The sequence below is a fragment of the Heterodontus francisci genome, chromosome 33 (genome assembly GCF_036365525.1).
Source record: "Heterodontus francisci isolate sHetFra1 chromosome 33, sHetFra1.hap1, whole genome shotgun sequence".
Classification (NCBI taxonomy): domain Eukaryota; kingdom Metazoa; phylum Chordata; class Chondrichthyes; order Heterodontiformes; family Heterodontidae; genus Heterodontus; species Heterodontus francisci.
The window spans coordinates 59,502,831-59,529,596 of NC_090403.1; the positions used below are offsets into that span (position 1 = coordinate 59,502,831).

General features: G+C 44.3%; 1 protein-coding gene across 3 annotated transcripts in view; it reads right to left on the minus strand.

Moving 5' to 3' along the window:
- Positions 1 to 4,888: 4,888 nt before the first annotated feature.
- Positions 4,889 to 26,766, minus strand: part of tubg1 (tubulin, gamma 1) — a 102,809-nt gene continuing 80,931 nt past the window's right edge. For 2 of the 3 annotated variants that reach the window (XM_068013707.1, XM_068013706.1), the window contains exons 9-11: positions 25,290 to 25,442; positions 9,340 to 9,501; positions 4,890 to 6,250 (exon numbers count right to left, since the gene is read on the minus strand). In XM_068013707.1, the coding sequence (XP_067869808.1) occupies positions 6,053 to 6,250; positions 9,340 to 9,501; positions 25,290 to 25,442 (513 nt within the window). In that variant the 3' untranslated portion in view covers positions 4,890 to 6,052. Of the gene's footprint in view, positions 6,251 to 9,339; positions 9,502 to 25,289; positions 25,443 to 26,766 lie in introns of all 3 variants that reach the window. The other variant, XM_068013708.1, reaches the window with a different exon arrangement.

Here is a 26,766-nt window from a genome sequence, read left to right on the forward strand (position 1 = left end):
TGTGACCGAGCCAGTTCTGTATCCAACTTGCCAGCTCACCTCTGATCCCGTGTGACTTCACCTTTTGTACCAGTCTGCCATGCGGGACCTTGTCAAAGGCTTTACTAAAGTCCATATAGACAACATCCACCGCCCTTCCCTCATCAATCATCTTCGTCACTTCCTCAAAAAACTCAATCAAATTAGTAAGACACGACCTTCCCTTCACAAAACCATGCTGCCTCTCGCTAATAAGTTTGTTTGTTTCCAAATGGGAGTAAATCCTGTCCCGAAGAATCCTCTCGAATAGTTTCCCTACCACTGACGTAAGGCTCACCGGCCTATAATTTCCTGGATTATCCTTGCCACCCTTCTTAAACAAAGGCACAACATTGGCTATTCTCCAGTCCTCTGGGACCTCACCTGTAGCCAATGAAGATGCAAAGATTTCTGTCAAGGCCCCAGCAATTTCTCCCCTTGCCTCCCTCAGTATTCTAGGGTAGATCCCATCAGGCCCTGGGGACTTATCTACCTTAATGCTTTGCAAGACACCCAACACCTCCTCCTTTTTGATAATGAGATGACTGAGACTATCTGCACTCCCTTCCCTCGGCTCATCATCCACCAAGTCCTTCTCCTTGGTGAATACTGATGCAAAGTACTCATTTAGCACCTCGCCCATTTCCTCTGGCTCCACACATAGATTCCCATCTCTGTCCTTGAGTGGGCCAACCCTTTCCCTGGTTACCCTCTGGCTCTTTATATATGTATAAAAAGCCTTGGGATTTTCCTTAATCCTATTTGCCAATGACTTTTCATGACCCCTTTTAGCCCTCCTAACTCCTTGCTTAAGTTCCTTCCTACTGTCTTTACATTCCTCAAGTGCTTCATCTGTTCCTAGCCTTCCAGCCCTTACAAATGCATCCTTTTTCTTTTTGACTAGGCTCACAATATCCCGTGTTATCGAAACTTGCCAAACTTGTCTTTCTTCCTCACAGGAACATGCTAGTCCTGGATTCTAATCAGCTGACGTTTGAAAGACTTATACATGTCAGATGTTGATTTACTCTCAAACAGCCGCCCCCAATCTAAATTCTTCGGTTCCTGCCTAATATTGTTATAATTAGCCTTCCCCCAATTTAGCACCTTCACCCGAGGACTACTCTTATCCTTATCCACAAGTACCTTAAAACTTATGGAATTATGTTCACTGCTCCCGAAATTCTCCCCCATCGAAACTTCGACCACCTGCCCGGGCTCATTCCCCAATACCAAGTCCAGAATGGCCCCATCCCTAGTTGGACTATCTACATATTGTTTCAAGAAGCCCTCCTGGATGCTCCTCACAAATTCTGCCCCATCCAAGGCCCTAGCACTAAGTGAGTCCCAGTCAATATTGGGGAAGTTAAAATCACCCACCACTCCAACCCTGTTACCTTTACATCTTTCCAAAATCTGTCTACATATCAGCTCCTCTACCTCCCGCTGGCTGTTGGGAGGCCTGTAGTAAACCCCCAACATCGTGACTGCACCCTTCCTATTCCTGAGCTCCACCCATATTGCCTCACTGCATGACCCCTCTGAGGTGTCCTCCCGCAGTACAGCTGTGATATTCTCCTTAACCAGTAATGCAACTCCCCCACCCCTTTTACATCCCCCTCTGTCCCGCCTGAAGCTTCTAAAGCCTGGAACATTTAGCTGCCAATTCTACCCTTCCCTCAACCAAGTCTCTGTAATAGCAACATCATATTTCCAAGTACTAATCCAAGCTCTAAGTTCATCTGCCTTACCTGTTATACTTCTCGCATTGAAACAAATGCACTTCAGACCACCTGAATGAAAAGTAAAAACTTCAGCATAATTACAATCTCGACAGATTGCTAACATAGAATGTTGTAAGTGTACGGAATGCAAAATTTAGCACTTTGGCTATCACCTCATGCTTTTGACTAGTTTGTGCCCAGATTCTATTTCAGACTAGTTACCCTCTGTGCTCAGCAACATCTCCCTGCCTGCTCTTCCTCTTAGTCCTACTGGCCTTATTTACTATGCCCTCCTCATTTACTTCACTAGGCTGTCCTACTGCTCTGGTTCCCACCCCCCTGCCACACTAGTTTAAACCCTCCCGAGTGACGCTAGCAAACCTTGCAGCCAGGATATTAGTGCCTTTCCAGTTTAGATGCAACCCGTCCTTCTTGTACAGGTCCCATCTGTCCCTGAAGAGAGCCCAATGGTCCAGATATCTGAAACCCTCCCTTCTACACCAGCTGCTCAGCCACGTATTCAGCTGCACTATCTTCCCATTTCTAGCCTCACTGGCACGTGGCACTGGGGGTAATCCAGAGATTACAACCCTAGAGGTCCTGTTTCTTAACTTACTACCTAACTCCGTAAACTCCGCCTGTAGGACCTCATCACTCTTCCTGCCTATGTCATTGGTACCGATGTGTACCACAACCTCTGGCTGTTCACCCTCCCCCTTCAGAATGCCCTCTGTCCGTTCAGAGACATCCTTGACCCTGGCACCAGGGAGGCAACATACCTTCCTGGAGTCTCTTTCACGTCCACAGAAGCACCTATCTGTGCCCCTGACTATAGAGTCCCCTATAACTATTGCTCTTCTGCGCTTTGTTCCTCCCTGAACAGTGCCAACCGTGGTGCCACTGCTCTGGCTGCTGCTGTTTTCCCGATAGGCCATCCCCCCCAACAGTATCCAAAACGGTATACTTGTGAGAGAGAGGGAGAGCCACAGGGGATTCCTGCACTGACTGCCTGCCCCTTCTAGCGGTCACCCATCTATCCGCCTGCACTTTGGGTGTAACCACTTCTCTAAAACTCCTGTCCATGACACTTTCCGCCACCTGCATGCTCCCAAGTGCATCCAGTTGCCGCTCCAACCGATCCATGCGGTCTGTGAGGAGCTGCAACTGGGTACACTTCCTGCAGATGTAGTCACCCGGAACGCTGGAAGCGTCACGGACTTCCCACATCTCACAGGGGAAGCACTTCACCCCTCTGACATTTCTATCACTAATTAGTTAATTGATATAAAATAAATACTTATTAAATCCTTACTAAATTATGATACACTTCACTATGTGGTCCCTAGTGCTAGATTTCTACAATAAATATTAAATGCTGTCTAAATACAATAATCTCCTCCCTCTGGTTTAGTTACTCTACTTATTTATTAATTAGTGTTTTAATCAATTTTTATCCGTTTTATTTTCAAATTCGGTACAGATTCCCTACCAGCCAATCAGGTCACAGCTTTCCTGTGACGTCACTTTTCACTTTTTTTTTTCCCCCCCACCCTGCCGAAGCTGCCGTATTGCTTTGTAAGTACTTTATACTGAAACTTACCTTCCCAGCTGCCCCCGGCTCGCACTCTCACTGCTACCGCTGTTCAAAAAGCTGAAATGTTAACTCTGCTTCTCTCTCCACAGATGCTGCCAGATCTGCTGACAATTTTCCAGCATTTCTTGTTTCTGTGATAAATGGACACTTGGATAATAATGACTGATTGGGCATATTCAACATGGATTTATGAATGGGAAATCCTGTTTGACGAACCTGTTGGGAGTTTTTTTTTTCAGGATGTTACCAACAGAATTGATAAAGGGGAGTCGGTGGACATGGTATACTTGGATTTTCAGAAGGCTTTTGATAAAGTCCTGCACAGGAGATTGGTTAGCAAAATTAAAGCACATGGGATAGGAGGTAGTACACTGGCATGGATTAAGGATTGGTTAACAGGCAGAAAACAGAAAGTAGGAATTAATGGGTCATTTTCGATGTGGGGACCAAGTGTAATATTTCCAAGTTCTAGGTGGGAATGTGTGTCGTAAGGAAGATGCAAAGCGGCTGCAACTGTATTTGCACTGACTTAGTGAGTGGGCAAGAATGCGGCAGATGGAATATAATGTGGAAAAATGTGAGGTTATCCATTTTGGTAGGAGGAACAAATGTGTAGAGTATTTCTTAAATGGGAAGAGATTAGAAAGTGTAGATGTACAAAGGAACCTGGGTGTCCTGTTCAATAAGTCACTGAAAGCTAACATTTAGGTGCAGCAAGCAATTAAGAAGGCTAATGGTATGTTAGCCTTTATTGCAAGAGGATTTGAGTACAGGAGTAATGAAGTCTTGCTTCAATTGTATAGAACCTTGGTTCGACCGCACCTGGAGTAGTGTGTGCAGTTTTGGTCCGCTTATCTTAGGAAGGATATTATTGCCATAGAGGGAGTGCAACTAAGATTCACCAGACTTGTTCCCGGGATGACAGGACTGTCCTATGAAGAGAGATTGGGGAAACTGGGCCTATATTCTCTAGAATTTCGAAGAATGAGAGGTGATCTCATTGAAACCTACATAAACTTAAAGGGGTAGACAGGGTGGATGCGGCTAAGATGTTTCCCCCGGTTGGGGAGTCTAGAACCAGGGGACATAACTTCAAAATAAGGGGGAAGCCACTTAGGACAGAGATGAGGAGAAATTTCTTTACTCAGAGGGTTGTGAATCTTTGGAATTCTCTACCCCAGAGGGCTATGGAAGCTCAGTCATTGAGTATGTTTAAAGCAGACATTGACAGATTTCTAAATATCAATGACATAAAGGGATATGGGGATAGTGTGGGAAAAAGACATTGAAGTGGATGATCAGCCATGATCATATTGAATGGCGGGGCAGGCTCAATGGGCTGAATGGCCAGCTCCTGCTCCTATATTACTCTTTGAAATGCAACAGAATGCTAATAATATTTTAACGAATGTGTACATATGGGCTGGGGAGGAGGAATGAGACTTCTCAGAACCAAATGAGGGTTGCAAAAACTACTGATCAATAGAAAAAAGTCTTTTATTAGGATGTCACATTCAGTAGCTTAATAATACACTACATCATTATGTACAGCACCCCCCCCCCCGCCCCCCCGATACAATCTCACACCCAATATGCAAAGTACAGGCCAAACACAACTGAGTTTCAATCATATTTAAGACTCTCTATCACTGACACTGACAATATTTTGTGACTGTACCTGGAGACCAGAGAGACTGTAGCCAAATCAAAACACATGCCAATAAAACCTAAACAGTGAGTTTAAAATCTAGGTTATTGGAGCCCTTTGCTAAACTGTTATGTGCTTAATTAAATGAGTAGCATGCTTTACTGATGCTTCACTGCCCAAGTGAAGCAACATCCCTGGCATTCCCCAGGACAAGTGTTCAAACATGGAGCTGGGCTGACTGTACCTGCATTTCTCCATCCACAGGAAGCAAAGGTGACTAATTCACCTTTGCCTCAGTCACTCTAGTTCATCAGTATGAATAATCTAGGACTGGGCTAAATCAGAAAAGTGAGATCAAAAATAAACACACTTAGCTGACACTGTTTTAATTAAAAACCCCACTAAGATTTAGAAGAAAGTCGCAAACATTTGGCAGAGGTGTTTTTACAAAAAAAAGCACAAGAAAAAGGGAATTTTTCTAAACTGAACAACCTATGCAGGTCCTTTCAAGGTTATTTGAACACTGCTTCCATGACGTGCTGCCACACAACAGTTTCACAACCCATGTACATTAGACACTGACTCAGAGGTTGAATAGTTCACTATGTACACTTAAAGTTGACTCCATGCTTATGCAATGTATTACTCACACCAGCGCTGCAATCTAATCTATAGAGAGGTGTACCAGAGTGAATTACTGAACTGAATGAAATGCATATAAGTTAAGAGTTATCTGACCAATGCCAGAATCACCAGGTTTCACTCAGCTTTCATCAGAATGTGTCCAGTGATGGAGTGGGACACTGGCACTCAGTACAGCCGTTGATGAGTTACAGACACAAGGCCGATGCTGGTCTGACCTAGGGCGCCCTGCACATTTGCCATGTTTTGTGACATTCTATCATTTGCTTCACACAAAGGAAACTTAAATGCAAATATCAGACAAACTGAAATGTTAAGATACGTACAGAGGCTACTTATCAGTGTAGAATACCATACACTCTGGAATCTTGTAATTTACATGTGTTGGCAATTAAGCCTGACTGCAGCATCATTAGTGTGCATGCCTCACTGCTCCTGGGTGCCCCAGGAGATGTAGTCAGGACGGGTAGCAGCGTGATACTCATCAATCAGTTGCTGCACAATCTCCCGAGAAGTATCCAGTTCATCAAAGTTCTCCTTAAATATGTCTTCTTTGCGAAACTGTTCCAAGAAAGCTTCTCTCTTTCTAAGTTTGTCGTACTGCCTGCTGGTTCTCTCAAACAGCTGCAGGGTAAGGGAATGAAGAGTTAGGAGAGGAAACTGTTCATGCTATACAATTCTATAAGTTAACTGTAACTGTATATTCTGTAACTAAAAGTTACATTAAAGGGCGAAAATTTCACAAAACCTCTTGGCTCAACCTTCTAATGCTAAAAGCCCTTACTCAATTTCCTCTGAAGTTGGATCTTCATGAATAATGTGCAATGGAACTGAATGATGTCATAATGTTCCTATAAATTCAACCAAGAACTTTGGCAATAGTACTATGGTACCAAAAAGCTCTTTGGCTAGAAGCACACTTCCCATTCATTCACCTAATTCATCCTCCTCTAAAACAGATATTTCCAGATCAGAAAGGAACATAACATTTACAGAGTCATTTACGGCACAGTAGGCCGCCATTTCGGCCATCGAGTCCATGCCGGCTCTCCAATGAGCTATCCAGTCAGTCCCACTCCCCCGCTCGATCCCCACAGTCCTACAAGTCTATTTCTCTCAGCTGGCCATCCAACTTCTTCTTGAAGTCAGTGATTGTCGCCGCTTCCGCCACCCTTGTGGGTAGCAAGTTGCAAGTCATTACCACTCACTGCCTCATATCTCCCTGCATCTTTTGCCCAAAACTTTCAATCAGTGCCCCCTTGTCCTTCTACCATTTGTTAATGCGAACATCTTTTCCTTGTTTAACTCATCTAAGCCTAAGGAGACCAAACCCAGCTTTTGCAACATAAACTTGTAACTAAAATCCTCCATCCCTAGAACAATTCTGCTAAATCTCCTCTGCACCCTCTCAAGGACCCTTACATCCTTCCTGAAATGTGGTGATCAGAACTGGATGCAATACTCCAGCTGGGCCCTAACCAGAGCTTTATAAAGGTTCAGCATAACCTCCTGACTTTTGTACTCAATGCGTCTATTTATGAAGCCCGATCCCATATTCCTTACTAACCACTCTCTCTCAATATGTTCTGCCACCTTCTAAGATCTATGCAGATGCATCCCCAGGTCCCTCTGTTCCTGCACACTCTTTAGAACTGTGCCATTAAGTATATATTGCCTCTTCCTATTCCTTCTGCCAAAATGCATCACCTCACACTTGTCAGTATAAAATTCCATCTGCCTGCCCACTCCACTAGTCTATCTAGATCCTGTTGCAGGTGGTTCCACATCTCCAAGTCTGGTGTCATCAGCAAATTTTGAGATTCTACACTGTATTCCAAGATCCAAGTCATTTATATATAGCATAAAAAGCAGTAGTCCCAACAGTGACCCTTGAGGAACACCACTGTCTACCATTCTCCAGTCTGAAAAGCAACCATTTACTATGACTCACTGTTTGATGTCATTAAGCCAATGACAGACTGACACTGACCCTCCTATTTCATGAGCCCCAATTTTGATCAGCCTTTTAGGTGGTACTTTATCAAACTTTTTTCAAATCCATATAAACATCGTCCAATGCATTCCCTTTATCAACCTTCTGTTACTAGCTGACTATCCTTAATTAACTCAAACCTCTCCAAGTGTGTGTTGATTTTTCCCCCCATTATTGTTTCTCAAACCTTACTCACCACTGATGTTAAACTAACTGGCCTGTAGCTGCTAAGACTGTCCTTACACTTTTTCTTGAATAAGGGTGTCACATTTGCCACTTTCCAATCCTCTGGCACCTCCCCCATATCCAGGGAAGATTCATAGAATCATAGAAAGTTTAAGGCACAGAAAGAGGACACTTGGACAATCGTGTCTGTGCCGTCTGAAAAACGATCCATTTGTTCTAATTCCACTTTCCAGCATTTGGTCTGTAGCCCTGCAGATTACGGCACTTGAGCTGCATATCCAGACTCCTTTTGAATGAGTTGAGGGTTCCTGCCTCAACTGCCCTTTCAGGCAGTGAGTTCCAGACCCCCACCACCCTCTGGATGCAAAAGTTATTCCTCATCTCCCCTCTAATTTTTCTACCAATCACTTTAAATCTATGCCCCCTTGCCAATGACCTTTCTGCTAAGGTGAATAGACCCTTCACCTCCACTCTATCCAGGCCCCTCAAAATTTTGTACATTTCAATCAGATCTCCCCTCAGCCTTCTCTGTTCCAAGGAGAACAATCCCAGCCTATCCAATCTTTCCTCATAGCTGCATTTTTCCAGTCCTGGCAACATCCTCATAAATCTCCTCTGTACCCTCTCTACTGCAATTACATCCTTTCCGTAATGAGGTGACCAGAACTGCACATAGTACTCAAGTTGTGGCCTGAGTTCCAGCATAACCTCCCTGCTCTTATATTTTATACCTCGACTAATAAAGGAAAGGATTCCATATGCCTTCTTAACCACCATATTGAGCTGTCCTGCTACCTTCAGGGACATTCACTCCAAGGTCCCTCACTTCCTCTACACTTCTCAGTATTTTCTGATTAATCGCGTATTCCTTTGCCTGGTTTGACCTCCCCAAATGCATCAGCTCACACCTCTCCAAGTTGAATTCCATTTGCCACTTTTATGCCCATCCGACCAGACCATCAATATCTTCCTGCAGCCTACAGCTATCCTCCTCGCTATCTACCACATAGCCAATCTTTGTGTTGCTAGTTCTCCAACACCACTTCCTTTAAAAACCTGGGATACAAGTCATCTGGACCAGGTGACTTAACTACCCCAAGCATAGCCAGCCTTTTTAGTAACTCCCCCTCTCAATTTTTGTCCTATCCATTGCCTCTACCCTCTCCGCTTCAGATATTTTGTCAGATTCCACTTCCTTAGTGAACACTGATTAAAAAGTGCTCATTAAGTATGTTAGCCTTGCTCTGTGTCTCTAAGCACACATTACCCTTTTTGTGCCTAATAGGCCCCACTCCACCTCTTACTACCAGCTTAGTATTTACATTGTCCCATCCTTGGTTGCATAGTACATGTTCGTAAATTACACTTTGCTCTAGGCCATTTATTTTGCTTTCCACTTTCAGCACAAGTCAATGAGACAAATAAATCCAGAAATGTAAACACCGGCCAACAGGAATCAAGCCCACAGCCACACAGTATTACTGCCCCTATGATCACATGCCTTGAAACTGGTTAGTGCAGTACTGATACTTACTGAGGAGATGCTAGTGTGATTGGCCATCATGAGGCCACTGACACGATGAGCTGAAGGCAGGTAAGGAGATTTCCGTGACAGCGCCACCTGTATACTGGCTGGGCCCCATGGAATGAAGTTGGCCAGCTTTCGCTCCCTTATTCTTTGTAGGCTCTTGTGTACCTATTTAAAGCACACAGTGTAGAATAGGAAACTTATATTCAGATTGCATCTTTCACAGTTTCAGTGCATCCCAAAACACTTCTTTTGAAGTGCAGTCACTGTAAGCAAGTATGGCAGCTAACTGACACATAGCAAAGTTCCACAAATGAGACGAATGATCATGCCAATGCTGAACGTTTTGGTGCTGTTAGTTGAGGGGTGTAAAAGTTCCCACTCTACTCTAAGTGGCATCTTTCATGCCTATTTGAAAGTTCAATGTGACAGGGCGGTATGCTCACGACACTGCCACCCCACACCCCAACATGCCCCCAGTACTGCATTGTCAGATTAGATAATGTGCTTAAGTTCTGGAGTGGAGTCCCACAACTTTGAGGGGAGTTGCTATCTTGATGAACCAAATAGACAGTGGCTTCCCCAGTAGAAATCAGCAAGCTGAGCAGAGAACAGGGATCAAATCATAGACATTTCTAGTTTGTACGGCTGATATTAGGTGGAGCATTTACTGTGGAATCATTAGAAAAGTCAGCACATCATTCTATTTACCATAAATAGAAGAATTCTATGACACAAAAACACTACCCAGATGACCAGACAAAGCAGGTGACTGCACTTGCAGTTTGATACAGTTCTATGTAAATAACTAGTGGGTGACAACCTTTTGCTTTAAATTTGATTTTCTCTTTTCACAAAGTAAATGCTCTGTATCTCACACTTTACATTCTCCAGCTGGGACTAGGTCATAGTGGCTGAGTCTACAATTTCTCCGCCAGATATTAATTTTCTTTCCTCCTATCCTAAAGGTGCTGAGTCTTGCTGGAGTCTAGCTCCATGGATACAGATTGACCTTAAGTATCTTGACCAAGTGACTGTCCTTCATTGAAACTTAGACAGGATGCAAGTTATTCAACTATGGAAGGGGTTGAAGCGCCAAGCCCAATCCTGGCCTCCCCTAGTATCCATATACACGTAATTTCCAGTTGAGAGTCACTGGAACATAACTAGAAACTGCAACCATGGCTAATTTTCCATTCCCCCACCCAGCGTGCCCAAATTGCTCCTATGATGTCATTGCTATGATCAGCTAACTCAGCACAAAATAGAAACCAAGCCCAAAGATAGAGAAATGTTTCGAGTCATAGAGTTATACAGCACAGCAACGGCTCTTTGGCCCATTGTATCTATCCCGGCCATCAAGCACTTATCTATTCTAATCCCATTTTCCAGCATTTGGCCCACAGCATTGTATGCTATGGCGTTTCAAGTGATCATCTAAATACTTCTTAAATGTTGTGAGAGGTTCCTGTCTCTACCACCACTTCAGGCAGTGTGTTCCAGATTCCAAACACCCTCTGGGTGAAACGTTTTTTCCTCAAATCCCCTCCAAACCTCCAGCCCCTTACCTTAAATCTATGCCCCCTGGTTATTGACACCTTTGCTAAGGGAAAAAGTTTCTTCCTATCGACCCCATCGATGCCCCTCATAATTTTGTATACCTCAAATCAGGTCCCCCCCCACCCCTTCAGCCTTCTCTGCTCTAAGGAAAATAACCCTCGCCTATCCAGTCTCTCTTCACTGTTGAAATGCTCCAGCCCAGGCAACATCCTGGTGAATCTCCTCTGCACCCTCACAAGGGCATCACATCCTTCCTATAGTGTGGCGACCAGAACTGTACACCGTACTCCAGCTATGGCCTAACTAGCATTTTATACAGCTCCATCATAACCTTCCTGCTCTTATAGTCTATGCCTCGGCTGATAAAGGCAAGTATCCTATTTGCCTTCCAAACCACCTTAACTACCTGTGCTGCTGCCTGCAGTGATCTATGGACAAGTACACCAAGGTCCCTCTGTACTTCCTAGGGACCTACCATCCATTGTATATTCCCTTGCCTTGTCAGTCTCCCAAAATGCATCACGTCACACTTCTCAATTAAATTCCATCTGCCACTGCTTTGCCCATCTTACCAGCTCATCTATTACAGCATAGGAGGCCATTCAGTCCATGTCAGTGCCTGCTAGAGCAATCCTAAAATTCCACTGCCCTGCTCACTCCCATAGCCCTGTATCAATCCCAAACTAAGCCCACTGCCCCACAACTCCTTATATCTTCTGTTGCTTCAAATATTTATCTAGTTTTCTCATAAAAGATGCAGTAAAGCATTCCACATTTCAACAACCCTCAGCATAAAGGAATTTCTTCTAACCCCATTGGTTCTCATTGATAATTTTATATTTATGATACTTTGCATCAGTATTCATCAAAGAGAAGGACTTGGTGGATGATGAGTCTAGGGAAGGGAGTGTAGATAGTCTGGGTCATGTTGTTATCAAAAAGGAGGTGGTGTTGGGCGTCTTGCAAAGCATTAAGGTAGATATGTCCCCAGGGCCTGATGGGATCTATCCCAGAATACTAAGGGAGGCAAGGGAAGAAATTGCTGGGGCCTTGACAGAAATCTTTGTATCCTCATTGGCTACAGGTGAGGTCCCAGAGGACTGGAGAATAGCCAGTGTTGTTCCTTTAAGAAGGGTAGCAAGGATAAGCCAGGAAATTATAGGCCGGTGAGCCTTACGTCAGTGGTAGGGAAATTATTAGAGAGGATTCTTCGGGACAGGATTTACTCCCATTTGGAAACAAATGAACTTATTAGCAAGATGCGGCATGGTTTTGTGAAGGGGAGGTCGTGTCTCACTAACTTGATTGAGTTTTTTGAGGAAGTGACAAAGATGACTGATGAAGGAAGGGCAGTGGATGTTGTCTATATGGACTTCAGTAAAGCCTTTGACAAAGTCCCTCATGGCAGACTGGTACAAAAGGTGAAGTCACACGGGATCAGAGGTGAACTGGCAAGATGGATACAGAACTGGCTCGGTCATAGAAGATACAGAACTGGCTCAGTCATAGAAGACAGAGGGTAGCAGTGGAAGGGTGCTTTTCTGAATGGAGGGCTGCGACTAGTGGTGTTCCGCAGGGATCAGTGCTGGGACCTTTACTGTTTGTATTACATATAAACGATTTGGAGGAAAATGTAGCTGGTCTGATTAGTAACTTTGCGGACGACACAAAGGTTGGTGGAGTTGCGGACAGTGATGAGGATTGTCAGAGGATACAGCAGAATATAGATCGGTTGGAGACTTGGGCGGAGAAATGGCAGATGGAGTTCAATCCGGACAAATGTGAGGTAATGCATTTTGGAAGATCTAATACAGTTGGGAAGTATACAGTAAATGGCAGAACCCTTAGGAGTATTGACAGGCAGAGAGATCTGGGCGTACAGGTCCACAGGTCACTGAAAGTGACAACGCAGGTGGATAAGGTAGTCAAGAAGGCATACGGCATGCTTGCCTTCATCGGTTGGGGCATAGAGTATAAAAATTGGCAAGTCATGCTGCAGCTGTACAGAACTTTAGTTAGGCCACACTTAGAATATTGCGTGCAATTCTGGTCGCCACACTACCAGAAGGACGTGGAGGCTTTGGAGAGGGTACAGAAGAGGTTTACCAGGATGTTGCCTGGTCTGGAGAGCATTAGCTATGAGGAGAGGTTGGATAAACTCGGATTGTTTTCACTGGAACGACGGAGGTGGAGGGGCGACATGATAGAGGTTTACAAAGGTATGAGTGGCATGGACAGATTGGATAGTCAGAAGTTTTTCCTTGGGTGGAAGAGTCAGTTACTAGGGGACATAGGTTTACGGTGCGAGGGGCAAAGATTAAAGGGGATGTGCGAGGCAAGCTCTTTACACAGAGGGTGTTGAATGCCTGGAACTTGCTGCCGGGGGAGGTGATGGAAGCAGCTACGATAGCGACATTTAAGAGGCATCTTGACAAATACATGAATAGGATGGGAATAGAGGGATACGGTCCCCGGAAGTGCAGAAGGGTTTAGTTTAGACAGGCATCAAGATCGGCGCAGGTTTGGAGGGCCGAATGGCCTGTTCCTGTGCTGTACCGTTCTTTGTTGTCACTAACTCCTCATCATTCCTTGTCCAGAAAGGGTCCACCTCATTGTTATAACATTGACTTTGCTGGAGTTGAGTGAAAAGACTATCCCATTAATGAAACTGGCTAATCAATCAACAATGCTCCGTGTGTAATGTGGGCCTATTTGTTTCGCGTATTTGCTTACAGAACATGCCACGTAGGTTGACTCCGTTCCAATATTCCAACAGCAGGCACGTTATTTTAGATGCATCTTAACCCTTCCTCCCAAGGGAGGATAACCATCTACGAGAGTAATAGGAAAAAAATTTGAGAGAAGTACAAAAGCCAACCTTCCATATAGGCTAAAGGGAGGCAACAAGTAAAATTATCATGTTTGCTATCAGTTGCCTTTGTTCTTGCACAACACCCAAGCCCAATATGTACCACAATATTTTTTCTCTCAGAGGGTCGTAAGTCTTTGGAACTCTCTGCCTCAACAGGCGGTGGAAGCAAAGTCCTTGAATATGTTTAAGGCAGAGGTAGACAAATTCTTGATAAGCAAGGGGATGAAACATTACTCCACATTACCACCTACCCCCGATAATCAGTCCAGCCATGAACTTACTGAAGGGCGGAGCAGGCTTGAGGGGCTGCTCCTAATTAGTATAATAGTGTCATCAGTCTTGTAATCAAGGTGAGACTTTTAACAAAACATAACTGCCAAGTTGTAAGACATTTCTAAAGATTACTGGATTGCATTTTCGACAATACCATGCAGCACCATATCAGCAAAAAAACCCTGTTGTTTTACATTCCTCTTACTTTCAAGGAAAATTCGTGCAGCAGACTGCAGCACGACAGAGTGGGATGATCATATGACTGAGGTTTATGGAATTCCGAAAGGAACAAAGAAACATTAAGACATGTTTCAACGTGATGGTTTGTGATCAAGACAAGGCCAGCTAGAAATAAAATGCTTCGCTGGCTGTTCTTTGATTAGCTTTCTCACTGAAAAACCTTAGCCAATATAATTTTTGCTTATGTATTAATTTTATTCAGATTTTAGCTTCTTGTTCAAATTGTTAAACCTCCTGCAACGCCAACTGTACAAGGTCCAGCTAAAACTGAACCACAAACCCAGTCCCTTCATAATCTTGTGATCTGTAGGAATCACTCACAGGGGGCAGGGGCAGATGGAGAGCATGGTATGGGTCTGGTGGATGGAGAGTGGGAAATTAGTCTATTGTATCTTGCGTGAGTCTACATTCTGAGCAATCACTGAGGAAATCAAAGTCCTGTTTGCAACTACTGCACAAAAATGTAGAAGCTGCACGAAGATGTTTGTTATCGAATAAATTCATGGCAGAATTCCAAACTTGGGTAAAAGTGAAAGACTGCAAAGTTTTGCACTAAATGGGGAGAGGTACTTGAGAAGCAAACATATGCATAAACTGCATTTACCAGTCTTGTTTGAGCATGTGTGTAAGCCGATCATAATACCATTGAATTTCATATTAAGTTTGAAGGTGACACATTTCAATCACAAACACGAATCTTAAACAAAGCCAAATACGAAAGTATGAGGGGAGAACTGGCTAAGATTAATTGGGTAAATAGACTGGAAGGTATGGTGGTAAATGAACAGTGGGAAACATTTAAAGAAACAATTCAAAGGGTTCAACAAAAGTACATTCTGTTCAAAAACAAAACCTCGTCAAGAAAGAGCCATCTGCGGCTCACTCAGGAAGTTGAGGAGAGTATTAGACTAAAAGAAGAGGCTTACAATGTTGCAAAAAATAGTAGCAAGTCTGAGGATTGGGAGAGTTTTACAAACCAGCAAAGGGCCACCAAAAAGTTGACAAAAAGGGAAAAAATAGAATGAAAGTAAACTAGCCAACAATATAAAAACAGATTGTAACAGCTTTTATAAGTACATAAAAAGGAGAGAGTAGCTAAAGTAGATGTTGGCGTCCTAGAGGCAGAGACAGGAGAAATTATCATGGGGAATGAGGAAATGGCAGAGGCACTGAACAAATATTTTGTGTCTGTCTTCACAGTAGAAGACACAAGTTCCATACCAGAAATAGGCAGTAACCTAGGGGCTAAAAAGACTGAGGAAATTAAGGATATTGAAAAAGTATTGGAGAAACTTGAGGGACTGTACTGTTGTTTCTGGCATACAAGTTGGAAGATTTGCACCTGAACCGGAATGGGACCAACATCCTTGCTGGGAGGTTTGCTAGTGCTGTTGGGGGGTGGTTTAAACTAATTTGGCAGGAGGATGGGATATAGAGTGGAGGTACAGTAGGGGGTGATGCACAGTCAAATATAGAAGAGAAACTGAGTCAGTCTGGAAGGCAGAACAGATATAGACCTGTTGAGACGCAAGTGAAAAATGTAAGGCTGGATTGCATCTGTTTTAATGCAAGGAGTCTTCCGAGTAAGGTAGATGAATTGAGGGCATTGATTAGAACATGGGAATATGATATTATTGCTATCACAGAGACATGGTTGAGGGAGGGGCCGGACTGGCAGCTCAATATTCCAGGGTTTAGAATCTTCAGGCGTGACAGGGGAGGGGGTAAAAGAGGAGGTGGCATTGCACTGTTGATCGAGGAGTCAATTACTGCAGCAAGGAGGGAATATATCGTAGGATATTCCTAAAATGAGGACATATGGGTAGAACTTAAAAACAAAAAGGGGGCAATCACTTGGCTGGGAGTGTACTACAGGCCTCCAAACAGTCAGGGAGAGATGGAGGAGCAGATGTGTAGGCAAATTTCAGAGAGGTGTAAAAATAATAGGGTAATAATAGTAGGGGATTTCAACTTCCCCAATATCAACTGGGATAGTCTTTGGGCAAAAGGCTTAAAGGGGGGCGGAATTCTTAAAATGCATACAGGAGAGCTTTTTGAGCCAGTAAACAGAAAGCCCTACAAGAGAAGGGGCAGTACTGGACCTAATCCTAGGGAATGAAGCCAGACAAGTGGTAAAAGTGTCAGTGGGGGAGCATTTCAGGGATAGTGACCATAACCCTGTAAGATTTTATGGTAGTTATGGAAAAGGACAAAGATGGATCGGAAATAAAGGTACTGAATTGGGGGAAGGCCAATTTCAGTATGATAAAACAGGAGCAGCTAGTTGTAGGAAAGTCTACATCAGACCAGTGGGAGTCAAAGAGGAAACAGTGAGTTCAGAGCCAGTATGTACCCATTAAGGTGAAGGGTAGGACCAGCAAGTGCAGGGAACCCTGGACGTTGAGGGATATAGAGAATTGGATCATGAAAAAAAAGGTTTATGGCAGATTCACAGTGCTGAAAACAATGGAGGCACTAGGAGTATAGAAAGTGTAGGGGGGGGGGGGTACTTAAAAAAGTCATTAGGAGAGCGAAGAGGGGACATGGAAAAACACTGGCGGGCAAGATAAAGGAAAATCCTAAGGCATTTTATAAGTATATTAAGGGCAAGAGGATAACCATGGAAAGAGTAGGGCCCATTAGGGACCAAAGTGGCAATCTGTGTGTGCAGTCGGAGGACATAGGTGAGATTTTAAATGATTACTTTTCACCTTCACCCACGGAGAAGACTCGGAGGGGGGAGTTCCAGACCTGTAAGTATAAAAAAAAAACTTACCTCTGGTAAAAAAAAATGAAAAAGTGACATCACAGGAAAGCTGTGAACTGATTGGCTGGTAGGGAATTTGCACTGAATTTGAAAATAAAACATTGATAAAAATTGGTTCAAACCCTAATTAACTAATTAATAAGTAGAGTAACTAAACCAGAGGGAGGAGATTACTGTATTTAGTTAGCATTTAATATTAGTCTCAATTCATTCCATCTTCGCTGCCTCCGGAGAATACTTGGCATCAGGTGGCAGGACCGTATCTCCAACACAGAAGTCCTCGAGGCGGCCAACATCCCCAGCTTATACACACTACTGAGTCAGCGGCGCTTGAGATGGCTTGGCCATGTGAGCCGCATGGAAGATGGCAGGATCCCCAAAGACACATTGTACAGCGAGCTCGCCACTGGTATCAGACCCACCGGCCGTCCATGTCTCCGCTTTAAAGACGTCTGCAAACGCGACATGAGGTCCTGTGACATTGATCACAAGGCGTGGGAGTCAGTTGCCAGCGTTCGCCAGAGCTGGCGGGCAGCCATAAAGGCGGGGCTAAAGTGTGGCAAGTTGAAGAGACTTAGCAGTTGGCAGGAAAAAAGACAGAGGCGCAAGGGGAGAGCCAACTGTGTAACAGCCCCGACAAACAAATTTTACTGCAGCACCTGTGGAAAAGCCTGTCACTCTAGAATTGGCCTTTATAGCCACTCCAGGCGCCGCTCCACACATCACTGACCACCTCCAGGCGCTTACCCATTGTCACTCGAGATAAGGAGGCCAAAGAAAAAAATAAAATAAATATTTATAGTAGAAATCTAGCATTAGGGATCATATAGTTAATTGTAACATAATTTAGTAAGGATTTAATAAGTATTTATTTTAAATTAATTTATTAATTAGCGCTGGAAATGTCAGTTAGAGGGGTAAAGTGCTTCACCTGTGAGATGTGGGAGGTCCATGACGCTTCCAGGGTTCCTGATGACTACATCTACAGGAAGTGTACCCAGTTGCAGCTCCTCACAGACCGCATGGATCGGTTGGAGCGGCAACTGGATGCACTTAGGAGCATGCAGGTGGCAGAAAGCGTCATAGACAGGAGTTTCAGGTAAGTGGTTGCACCCAAGGTGCAACCGCTAGAAGGGGCAGGCAGTCAGTGCAGGAATCCCCTGTGGCTATCCCCCTCTCTAACAAGTATACCGTTTTGGATACTGTTGGGGGGCATGGCCTATCAGGGGAAAACAACAGCAGCAGCCAGAACAGTGGCACCACGGCTGGCACTGTTGTTCAGCAGGGAGGGACAAAGCGCAGAAGAGCAATAGTTATAGGGGACTCTATAGTCAGGGGTACAGACAGGCGCTTCTGTGGACGTGAAAAAGACTCCAGGATGGTATGTTGCCTCCCTGGTGCCAGGGTCAAGGATGTCTCTGAACGGACAGAGGGCATTCTGAAGGGGGAGGGTGAACAGCCAGAGGTTGTGGTACACATCGGTACCAATGACACAGGCAGGAAGAGTGACGAGGTGCTGCAGGGGGTTTACACAGAGTTAGGTAGAAATTAAAAAGACAGGACCTCGAGGGTTGTAAACTCGGGATTACTCCCTGTGCCACGTGCCAGTGAGGCTAGAAACAGGAAGATAGTGCAGCTAAACACGCGGCTGAACAGCTGGTGTAGAAGGGAGGGTTTCAGATATCTGGACCATTGGGCTCTCTTCAGGGACAGGTGGGACCTATACGAGAAGGACGGGTTGCATCTAAACTGGAGGGACACAAATATCCTGGCTGCGAGGTTTGCTAGCGTCACTCGGGAGGGTTTAAATTAGTGTGGCAGGGGGGTGGGAACCAGAGCAACAGGACAACAGGTGAAATAACTGAGGGGGAACTAGTAAATAAGGCCAGTAAGACTAAGAGGAAGAGCAGGCAGGGAGATGTTGCAGAGCACAGCGGGACTGGTGGTCTGAAGTGCATTTGTTTCAATGCGATAAGTATAACAGGTAAGGAAGATGAACTTAGAGCTTGGATTAGGACTTGGAAATATGATGTTGTTGCTATTAAAGAGACTTGGTTGAGGGAAGGACAGGATTGGCAGCTAAATGTTCCAGGATTTAGAAGCTTCAGGCGGGATAGAGGGGGATGTAAAAGGGGTGGGGGAGTTACATTACTTGTTAAGGAGAATATCACAGCTGTACTGCAGGAGGACACTTCAGAGGGGTCATGCACCGAGGCAATATGGGTGGAGCTCAAGAATAGGAAGGGTGCAGTCACGATGTTGGGGGTTTACTACAGGCCTCCCAACAGCCAGCGGGAGGTAGAGGAGCAGATATGTAGACAGATTTTGGAAAGATGTAAAGGTAACAGGGTTGTAGTGGTGGGTGATTTTAACTTCCCCTATATTGACTGGGACTCACTTAGTGCTAGGGGCTTGGATGGGGCAGGATTTGTAAGGAGCATCCAGGAGGGCTTCTTGAAACAATATGTAGATAGTCCAACTAGGGATGGGGCCGTACTAAACCTGGTATTGGGGAATGAGCCCGGCCAGGTGGTGGAAGTTTCGGTAGGGGAGCATTTCGGGAACAGTGACCATAATTCCATAAGTTTTAAGGTACTTGTGGATAAGGATAAGAGTAGTCCTCGGGTGAAGGTGCTAAATTGGGGGAATGCTAATTATAACAATATTAGGCAGGAACTGAAGAATTTAGATTGGGGGTGGCTGTTTGAGGGTAAATCAACATCTGACTTGTGGGAGTCTTTCAAACGTCAGCTGATTAGAATCCAGGACCAGCATGTTCCTGTGAGGAAGAAGGATAAGTTTGGCAAGTTTCGGGAACTTTGGATAACACGGGATATTGTGAGCCTAGTCAAAAGGAAAAAGGAAGCATTCGTAAGGGCTGGAAGGCGATGAACAGACGAAGCCTTTGAGGAATATAAAGACAGTAGGAAGGAACTTAAGCAAGGAGTCAGGAAGGCTAAAAGGGGTCATGAAAAGTCATTGGCAAACAGGATTAAGGAAAATCCCAAATCTTTTTATACGTATATAAAGAGTAAGAGGGTAACCAGGGAAAGGGTTGGCCCACTCAAGGACAGAGAAGTGAATCTATGTGTGGAGCCAGAGGAAATCGGCGAGGTGCTAAATGAGTACTTTGCATCAGTATTCACCAAAGAGAAGGACTTGGTGGATGATGAGCCTAGGGAAGGGAGTGTAGATAGTCTCGGTCATGTTGTTATCAAAAAGGAGGTGGTGTTGGGCGTCTTGCAAAGCATTAAGGTAGACAAGTCCCCAGGGCCTGATGGGATCTACCCCAGAATACTGAGGGGGGCAAGGGAAGAAATTGCTGGGGCCTTGACAGAAATCTTTGCATCCTCACTGGCTACAGGTGAGGTCCCAGAGGACTGGAGAATAGCCAATGTTGTTCCTTTGTTTAAGAAGGGTAGCAAGGATAAGCCAGGAAATTGTAGGCCGGTGAGCCTTAAGTCAGTGGTAGGGAAATTATTAGAGAGGATTCTTCGGGACTGGATTTACTCCCATTTGGAAACAAACGAACTTATTAGCGAGAAGCAGCATGGTTTTGTGAAGGGGAGGTCGTGTTTCACTAACTTGATTGAGTTTTTTGAGGAAGTGATGAAGATGATCGATGAAGGAAGGTCAGTGGATGTTGTCTATATGGACTTCAGTCAAGCCTTTGACAAGGTCCCTCATGGCAGACTGGTACAAAAGGTGAAGTCACACGGGATCAGAGGTGAGCTGGCAAGATGGATACAGAACTGGCTCGGTCATAGAAGATACAGAACTGGCTCAGTCATAGAAGACAGAGGGTAGCAGTGGAAGGGTGCTTTTCTGAATGGAGGGCTGCGACTAGTGGTGTTCCGCAGGGATCAGTGCTGGGACCTTTACTGTTTGTATTACATATAAACGATTTGGAGGAAAATGTAGCTGGTCTGATTAGTAACTTTGCGGACGACACAAAGGTTGGTGGAGTTGCGGACAGTGATGAGGATTGTCAGAGGATACAGCAGAATATAGATCGGTTGGAGACTTGGGCGGAGAAATGGCAGATGGAGTTCAATCCGGACAAATGTGAGGTAATGCATTTTGGAAGATCTAATACAGTTGGGAAGTATACAGTAAATGGCAGAACCCTTAGGAGTATTGACAGGCAGAGAGATCTGGGCGTACAGGTCCACAGGTCACTGAAAGTGACAACGCAGGTGGATAAGGTAGTCAAGAAGGCATACGGCATGCTTGCCTTCATCGGTTGGGGCATAGAGTATAAAAATTGGCAAGTCATGCTGCAGCTGTACAGAACTTTAGTTAGGCCACACTTAGAATATTGCGTGCAATTCTGGTCGCCACACTACCAGAAGGACGTGGAGGCTTTGGAGAGGGTACAGAAGAGGTTTACCAGGATGTTGCCTGGTCTGGAGAGCATTAGCTATGAGGAGAGGTTGGATAAACTCGGATTGTTTTCACTGGAACGACGGAGGTGGAGGGGCGACATGATAGAGGTTTACAAAGGTATGAGTGGCATGGACAGATTGGAGAGTCAGAAGTTTTTCCTTGGGTGGAAGAGTCAGTTACTAGGGGACATAGGTTTACGGTGCGAGGGGCAAAGATTAAAGGGGATGTGCGAGGCAAGCTCTTTACACAGAGGGTGTTGAATGCCTGGAACTTGCTGCCGGGGGAGGTGATGGAAGCAGCTACGATAGCGACATTTAAGAGGCATCTTGACAAATACATGAATAGGATGGGAATAGAGGGATACGGTCCCCGGAAATGCAGAAGGTTTTAGTTTAGGCAGGCATCAAGATCGGCGCAGGCTTGGAGGGCCGAATGGCCTGTTCCTGTGCTGTACTGTTCTTTGTTCTGTGTTCACTATGGAGAAGGACGATGTAGGTGTAGAGATCAGGGAGGGGGATTGTGATATACATGAATATATTAGCATTAAAAGGGAGGAAGTATTAGCAGTTTTAGCGGGCTTAAAAGTGGATAAATCCCCAGGCCCAGATGAGATGTATCCCAGGCTGTTATGTGAGGCAAGGGAGGAGATAGCAGGGGCTCCGACACAAATTTTCAAATCCTCTCTGGCCACAGGAGAGGTACCAAAGGACTGGAGGACAGCGAATGTGGTACCATTATTCAAGAAGGGTAGTAGGGATAAACCAGGTAATTACAGGCCGGTGAGTCTAAGATCAGTGGTTGGGAAACTATTGGAAAAGATTCTGAGGGACAGGATTAATCTCCACTTGGAGAGGCAGGGATTAATCAGGGATAGTCAGAATGGCTTTGTCAGGGGGAGATCGTGTCTAACTAACTTGATTGAATTTTTTGAAGCGGTGACTAGATGTGTAGATGTGGGTAAAGCAGTTGATGTAGTCTAAATGGACTTCAGTAAGGCTTTTGATAAGCCACATGGGAGATTGGTCAAGAAGGTAAGAGCCCATGGGATCCAGGGCAATTTGGCAAATTGGATCCAAAATTGGCTTAGTGGCAGGAGGCAGAGGGTAATGGTCGAGGGTTGTTTTTGCGAGTGGAAGCCTGTGACCAGTGGTGTACCGAAGGGATCGGTGCTGGGACCCTTGCTGTTTGTAGTGTACGATTGTATGATTTAGACATGAATATAGGAGGTATGATCAGTAAGTTCGCAGATGACACGAAAATTGTTGGTGTTGTAAATAGTGAGGAGGAAAGCCTTAGATTACATGACGATATAGATGGGCTGGTAAGATGGGGCAAAGCAATTTAATCCTGGCAAGTGTGAGGTGATGCATTTTGGGAGGACTAACAGGGCAAGGGAATATAAAATGGATGGTAGGACCCTAGGACATACAGAGGGTCAGAGGGACCTTGGTGTACTTGTCCATAGATCACTGAAGGCAGCAGCACAGGTAGATAAAGTGGTTAGGAAGGCATTTGGGATACTTGCCTTTATTAGCTGAGGCACAGAATATAAGAGCAGGGAGGTTATGATGGAGCTATATAAAATGCTAGTTAGGCCACAGCTGGTGTACTGTGTACAGTTCTGTTCACCACACTATAGGAAGGATGTGATTGCCCTGGAGACGGTGCAGAGGAGATTCACCAGGATATTGCTTGGACTGGAGCATTTCAGCTATGAAGAGAGACTGGATAGGCTCGGGTTGTTTTCCTTAAAACAGAGAAGGCTGAGGGGGGACATGATTGAGGTATACAAGATTATGAGGGCTATTGATAGGTTAGATAGGAAGAAACTTTTTCCCTCAGCGGAGGGGTCAATAACCAGGGGCATAGATTTAAGGTAAGGGGCAGGTGGTTTAGAGAGGATTTGAGGAAAACTGTTTTTACCCAGAGTGTGGTTGGAACCTGGAATGCATTTGCCTGAAGAGGTGGTTGAGGCAGGAACCCTCACAGCATTTAAGAAGTATTTAGATGAGCACTTGAAGTGCCATAGCATACAAGGCTACGGGCCAAGTGCTGTAAAATGGGATTAGAATAGTTAGGTGCTTGATGGCCAGCACAGACACGATGGGCCAAAGGGCCTGTTTCAGTGCTGTATAACTCTAAAATCTGACAAGTCCCCAGGACCAGATGGCCTACATCCTAGGGTTCTAAAAGAGATAGCGGCAAAGACAGTGGATGCACTGGTTATAATTTTCCAGAATGGTCCCGTCAGATTGGAAATTGGCAAATGTTACGCCGCTTTTCAGGAAAGGAATAGAGAGAAAACAGGGAACTACAGGCCAGTTAGCCTAACATCAGTTGTTGGGAAGATGCTAGAAACTATTATTAAAGAAGTCTTAACATTGCACTTGGAAAAGCACAGTATGATTCGATCAAGTCAGCATGGTTTTACTAAAGGGAGATCCTGTTTGACAAATTTATTAGTTTTTTGAGGATGTAACTAGTAGTGGAGATAAAGGGGAACCAGTAGATGTAGTATAGCTGGATTTTCAAAAGGCATTTGATAAGGTGCCACATAAAAGGTTAACAGGCAAGATAAGGGCTCATGTTGTTGGGGATAATATTAGCGTGGATAGAAGATTGGTTAATAGACAGAAGCAGAGAGTGGGCATAAATGGGGCATTTTCAAGTTGGCATGCAGTGAATAGTAGAATGCGACAAGGATCAGTGCTGGGGCCTCAGCTATTTACACTGTATATTAATGATTTGGATGAAGAGAGAGAGAGTAATGTACCTAAGCTTGAAGATGATAAAACGCTGGTGCAAAGGTAAACTTCGGGGAGGATGTAGAGAGGCTTCAAAGAGATATACAGGTTAAGTGAGTGGGCAACAAGATGGCAAATGGAGTATAATATAGGGAAGTGTGAAGTTGCTCACTTTGGTCATAAAAATAGAAAAGTAGAATTTTATTTAAAAGGTGTGCAACTGCTATGTGTTGATGTTCAGAGACTTGGGGGTACTCATACACGAAATGCAAAGTTAACATGCAGATGCAGCAGGCTAGTAGGAAGGCAAATGACATGTTGGCCTTTATTGCAAGGGGATTGGAGTACAGGAATAAAGAAGTCTTACTAAAATTGTACAGGGCTTTGGTGAAACCGCACCTGGAATATTGTGTGCAGTTTTGGTCTCCACATTTCGGAAAGGATATACTTGCACTGGAGGCAATGCAGCAAAGATTTACTAAATTGGTCCCTGGGATGAGGGGGTTGTCCAATGATGAGAGGCAGAGTAAATTAAGCCTATATTCTCTGGAGTTTAGAAGAATGAGGGTGATCTAATTGAGACAGACAAGATTCCGAAAGGGCTTGATAGGGTAGAAGCGGAGAGATTGTTCCCACTGGTCAGGGAATCTAGAACACGGGGACACAGTCTCAGGATAAGGGGCCAATCATTCAGGACTGAATGAGGAGAAATTACTACACTCAAAGGGTTGTGAATCTTTGGAATTCTCTACCCCAGAGGGTTGTGGATGCTCCATCATTGAATACAGTTAAGACTCGGATCGATAGATGTTTGGTCTCGCAGGGAATTAAGGGATCTGGGGAGCGTGCAGAAAAATGGAACTGACGCCCAATATCAGCCATGACTGTATTGAATGGTGGAGCAGGCTTGCTGGGCCATATGGTCATATTCTGCTCCTAGTTCTTGTGTTCTACTTAAGTCAGCCTCACTTGTGTCTAGCCAGCGATTTCTATTAGACAACACTGTTGTGAAGGACTTTGGAATGCCCTAATGTGGTACTTTGGAATGTGGTACAGTGTTATACATGCAAGTTTCTTTTATTTAATCTTTTTACAAAGAATGCTATAGTCCTACCTGAGTAGGGTCTACCTCTCCCTGGATAATATTTAGAATGGCGATATAGCAATGGTTAGTTTGTCTGTCTCTGCCAGTGGACACCATCACATTCTTCGGTTGCAACAATCTTCGCATGACATCCAGAACTGTTGTTTTACGGACACTTGGGACCTAAGATCAAAACACGTATTAGGTTTTAAAAATGGAGCTGTCAATTTCCAATGGTCACACTTAAACCGAATCACTTCAAATAGAAGCAGCATATCCTGACCACCATCATACAGTCACCAAGAAATAAGAACTGAAGAATCTCAGGCTTCTCATGAAACAGTGCTGAATTTGGAAATATATCTTGTGAAAATTAAGTCTACAAGACAGCTTTGTAGCTTCATCAATTTAATTTCTCTATTTCCCCTCATTGAATTTTCCTCCTAAATTCCAAGTACACTGTCCAACATGATCTTCCCTGCACCTCATTCTTGACATCAAGACTCAAACTTGCTAACAGTTAATCAATACTTCCTGATTTACCTCACCTTTTACTCTGTTCAACTCTGGCAGTGCCCAGTATGGTAGACAACTCTTTGTCTGATTTCCCAATACAAAAAAAAATCTTCACTCACACATGCACAAACCTTAGATCAGTAAGAAAAAAGACAAACTACTGCAACACTGCAGAAGAAACCAGTGGTCCCTGGCAATGCTGGCAATACAAAGCATGGTTCTAAAAGGCTTGGGCCCAGGAATGCTGAAAGTACTTACCATAAATCTGCATCACAGACTTGTATTCTAAAAGTCTTTTTGTAGGATGTACAAAACAAACCTGTATGCTTTTCACTTACTGAGGCATATGTACTGACTGAAGTCAGTCAAGGACATCTCCTTATAAAGAGTTCAAATCAGCACTGCAGGAGCTACCCAAATTTTGCTTCAGCTGGTAGACATCAGTTAAATTCTGATGTTCTGATAAAAGGTCACCGGCCTGAAACGTTAACTCTGCTTCTCTCTCCACAGATGCTGCCGGACCTAAGTACTTACAGCACTTTCTGTTTTTATTTCGGATTTCTGGCATCCTCAATATTTTGCTTTTATTCCAGTTAAATTCTATTGTGTTTGCCTTTCAAATTCATTACTTGGTTTGCCTGGCAGTTGAAGGGGAATTAACATCTACGCGCCTCACACTGTTCGTGACTAAGATAGCTTGCATTAATGTAACGTACATCCTGCTGGGTAGCTGAGCTTCTTACCAGTTTACTTGTGAGGAAATGAAACACAAAAACTGTGCTAGATATTGGTTATTTTCAGATATGAGACTATTAAAGACCCTTTCAAGTGTGACTGGTTATGCTTAAACTGCCCTGCCAGAAACCAGAGAAAGAAAGCTGCATTTATCTATATACCAGCAAAGGCCCACAAAACATTTGCAGTGAAATTACTATCTTTACTGCAACAGTACTTCTTTAAATCCCCATCTCATATCAATCCATGTGATCTC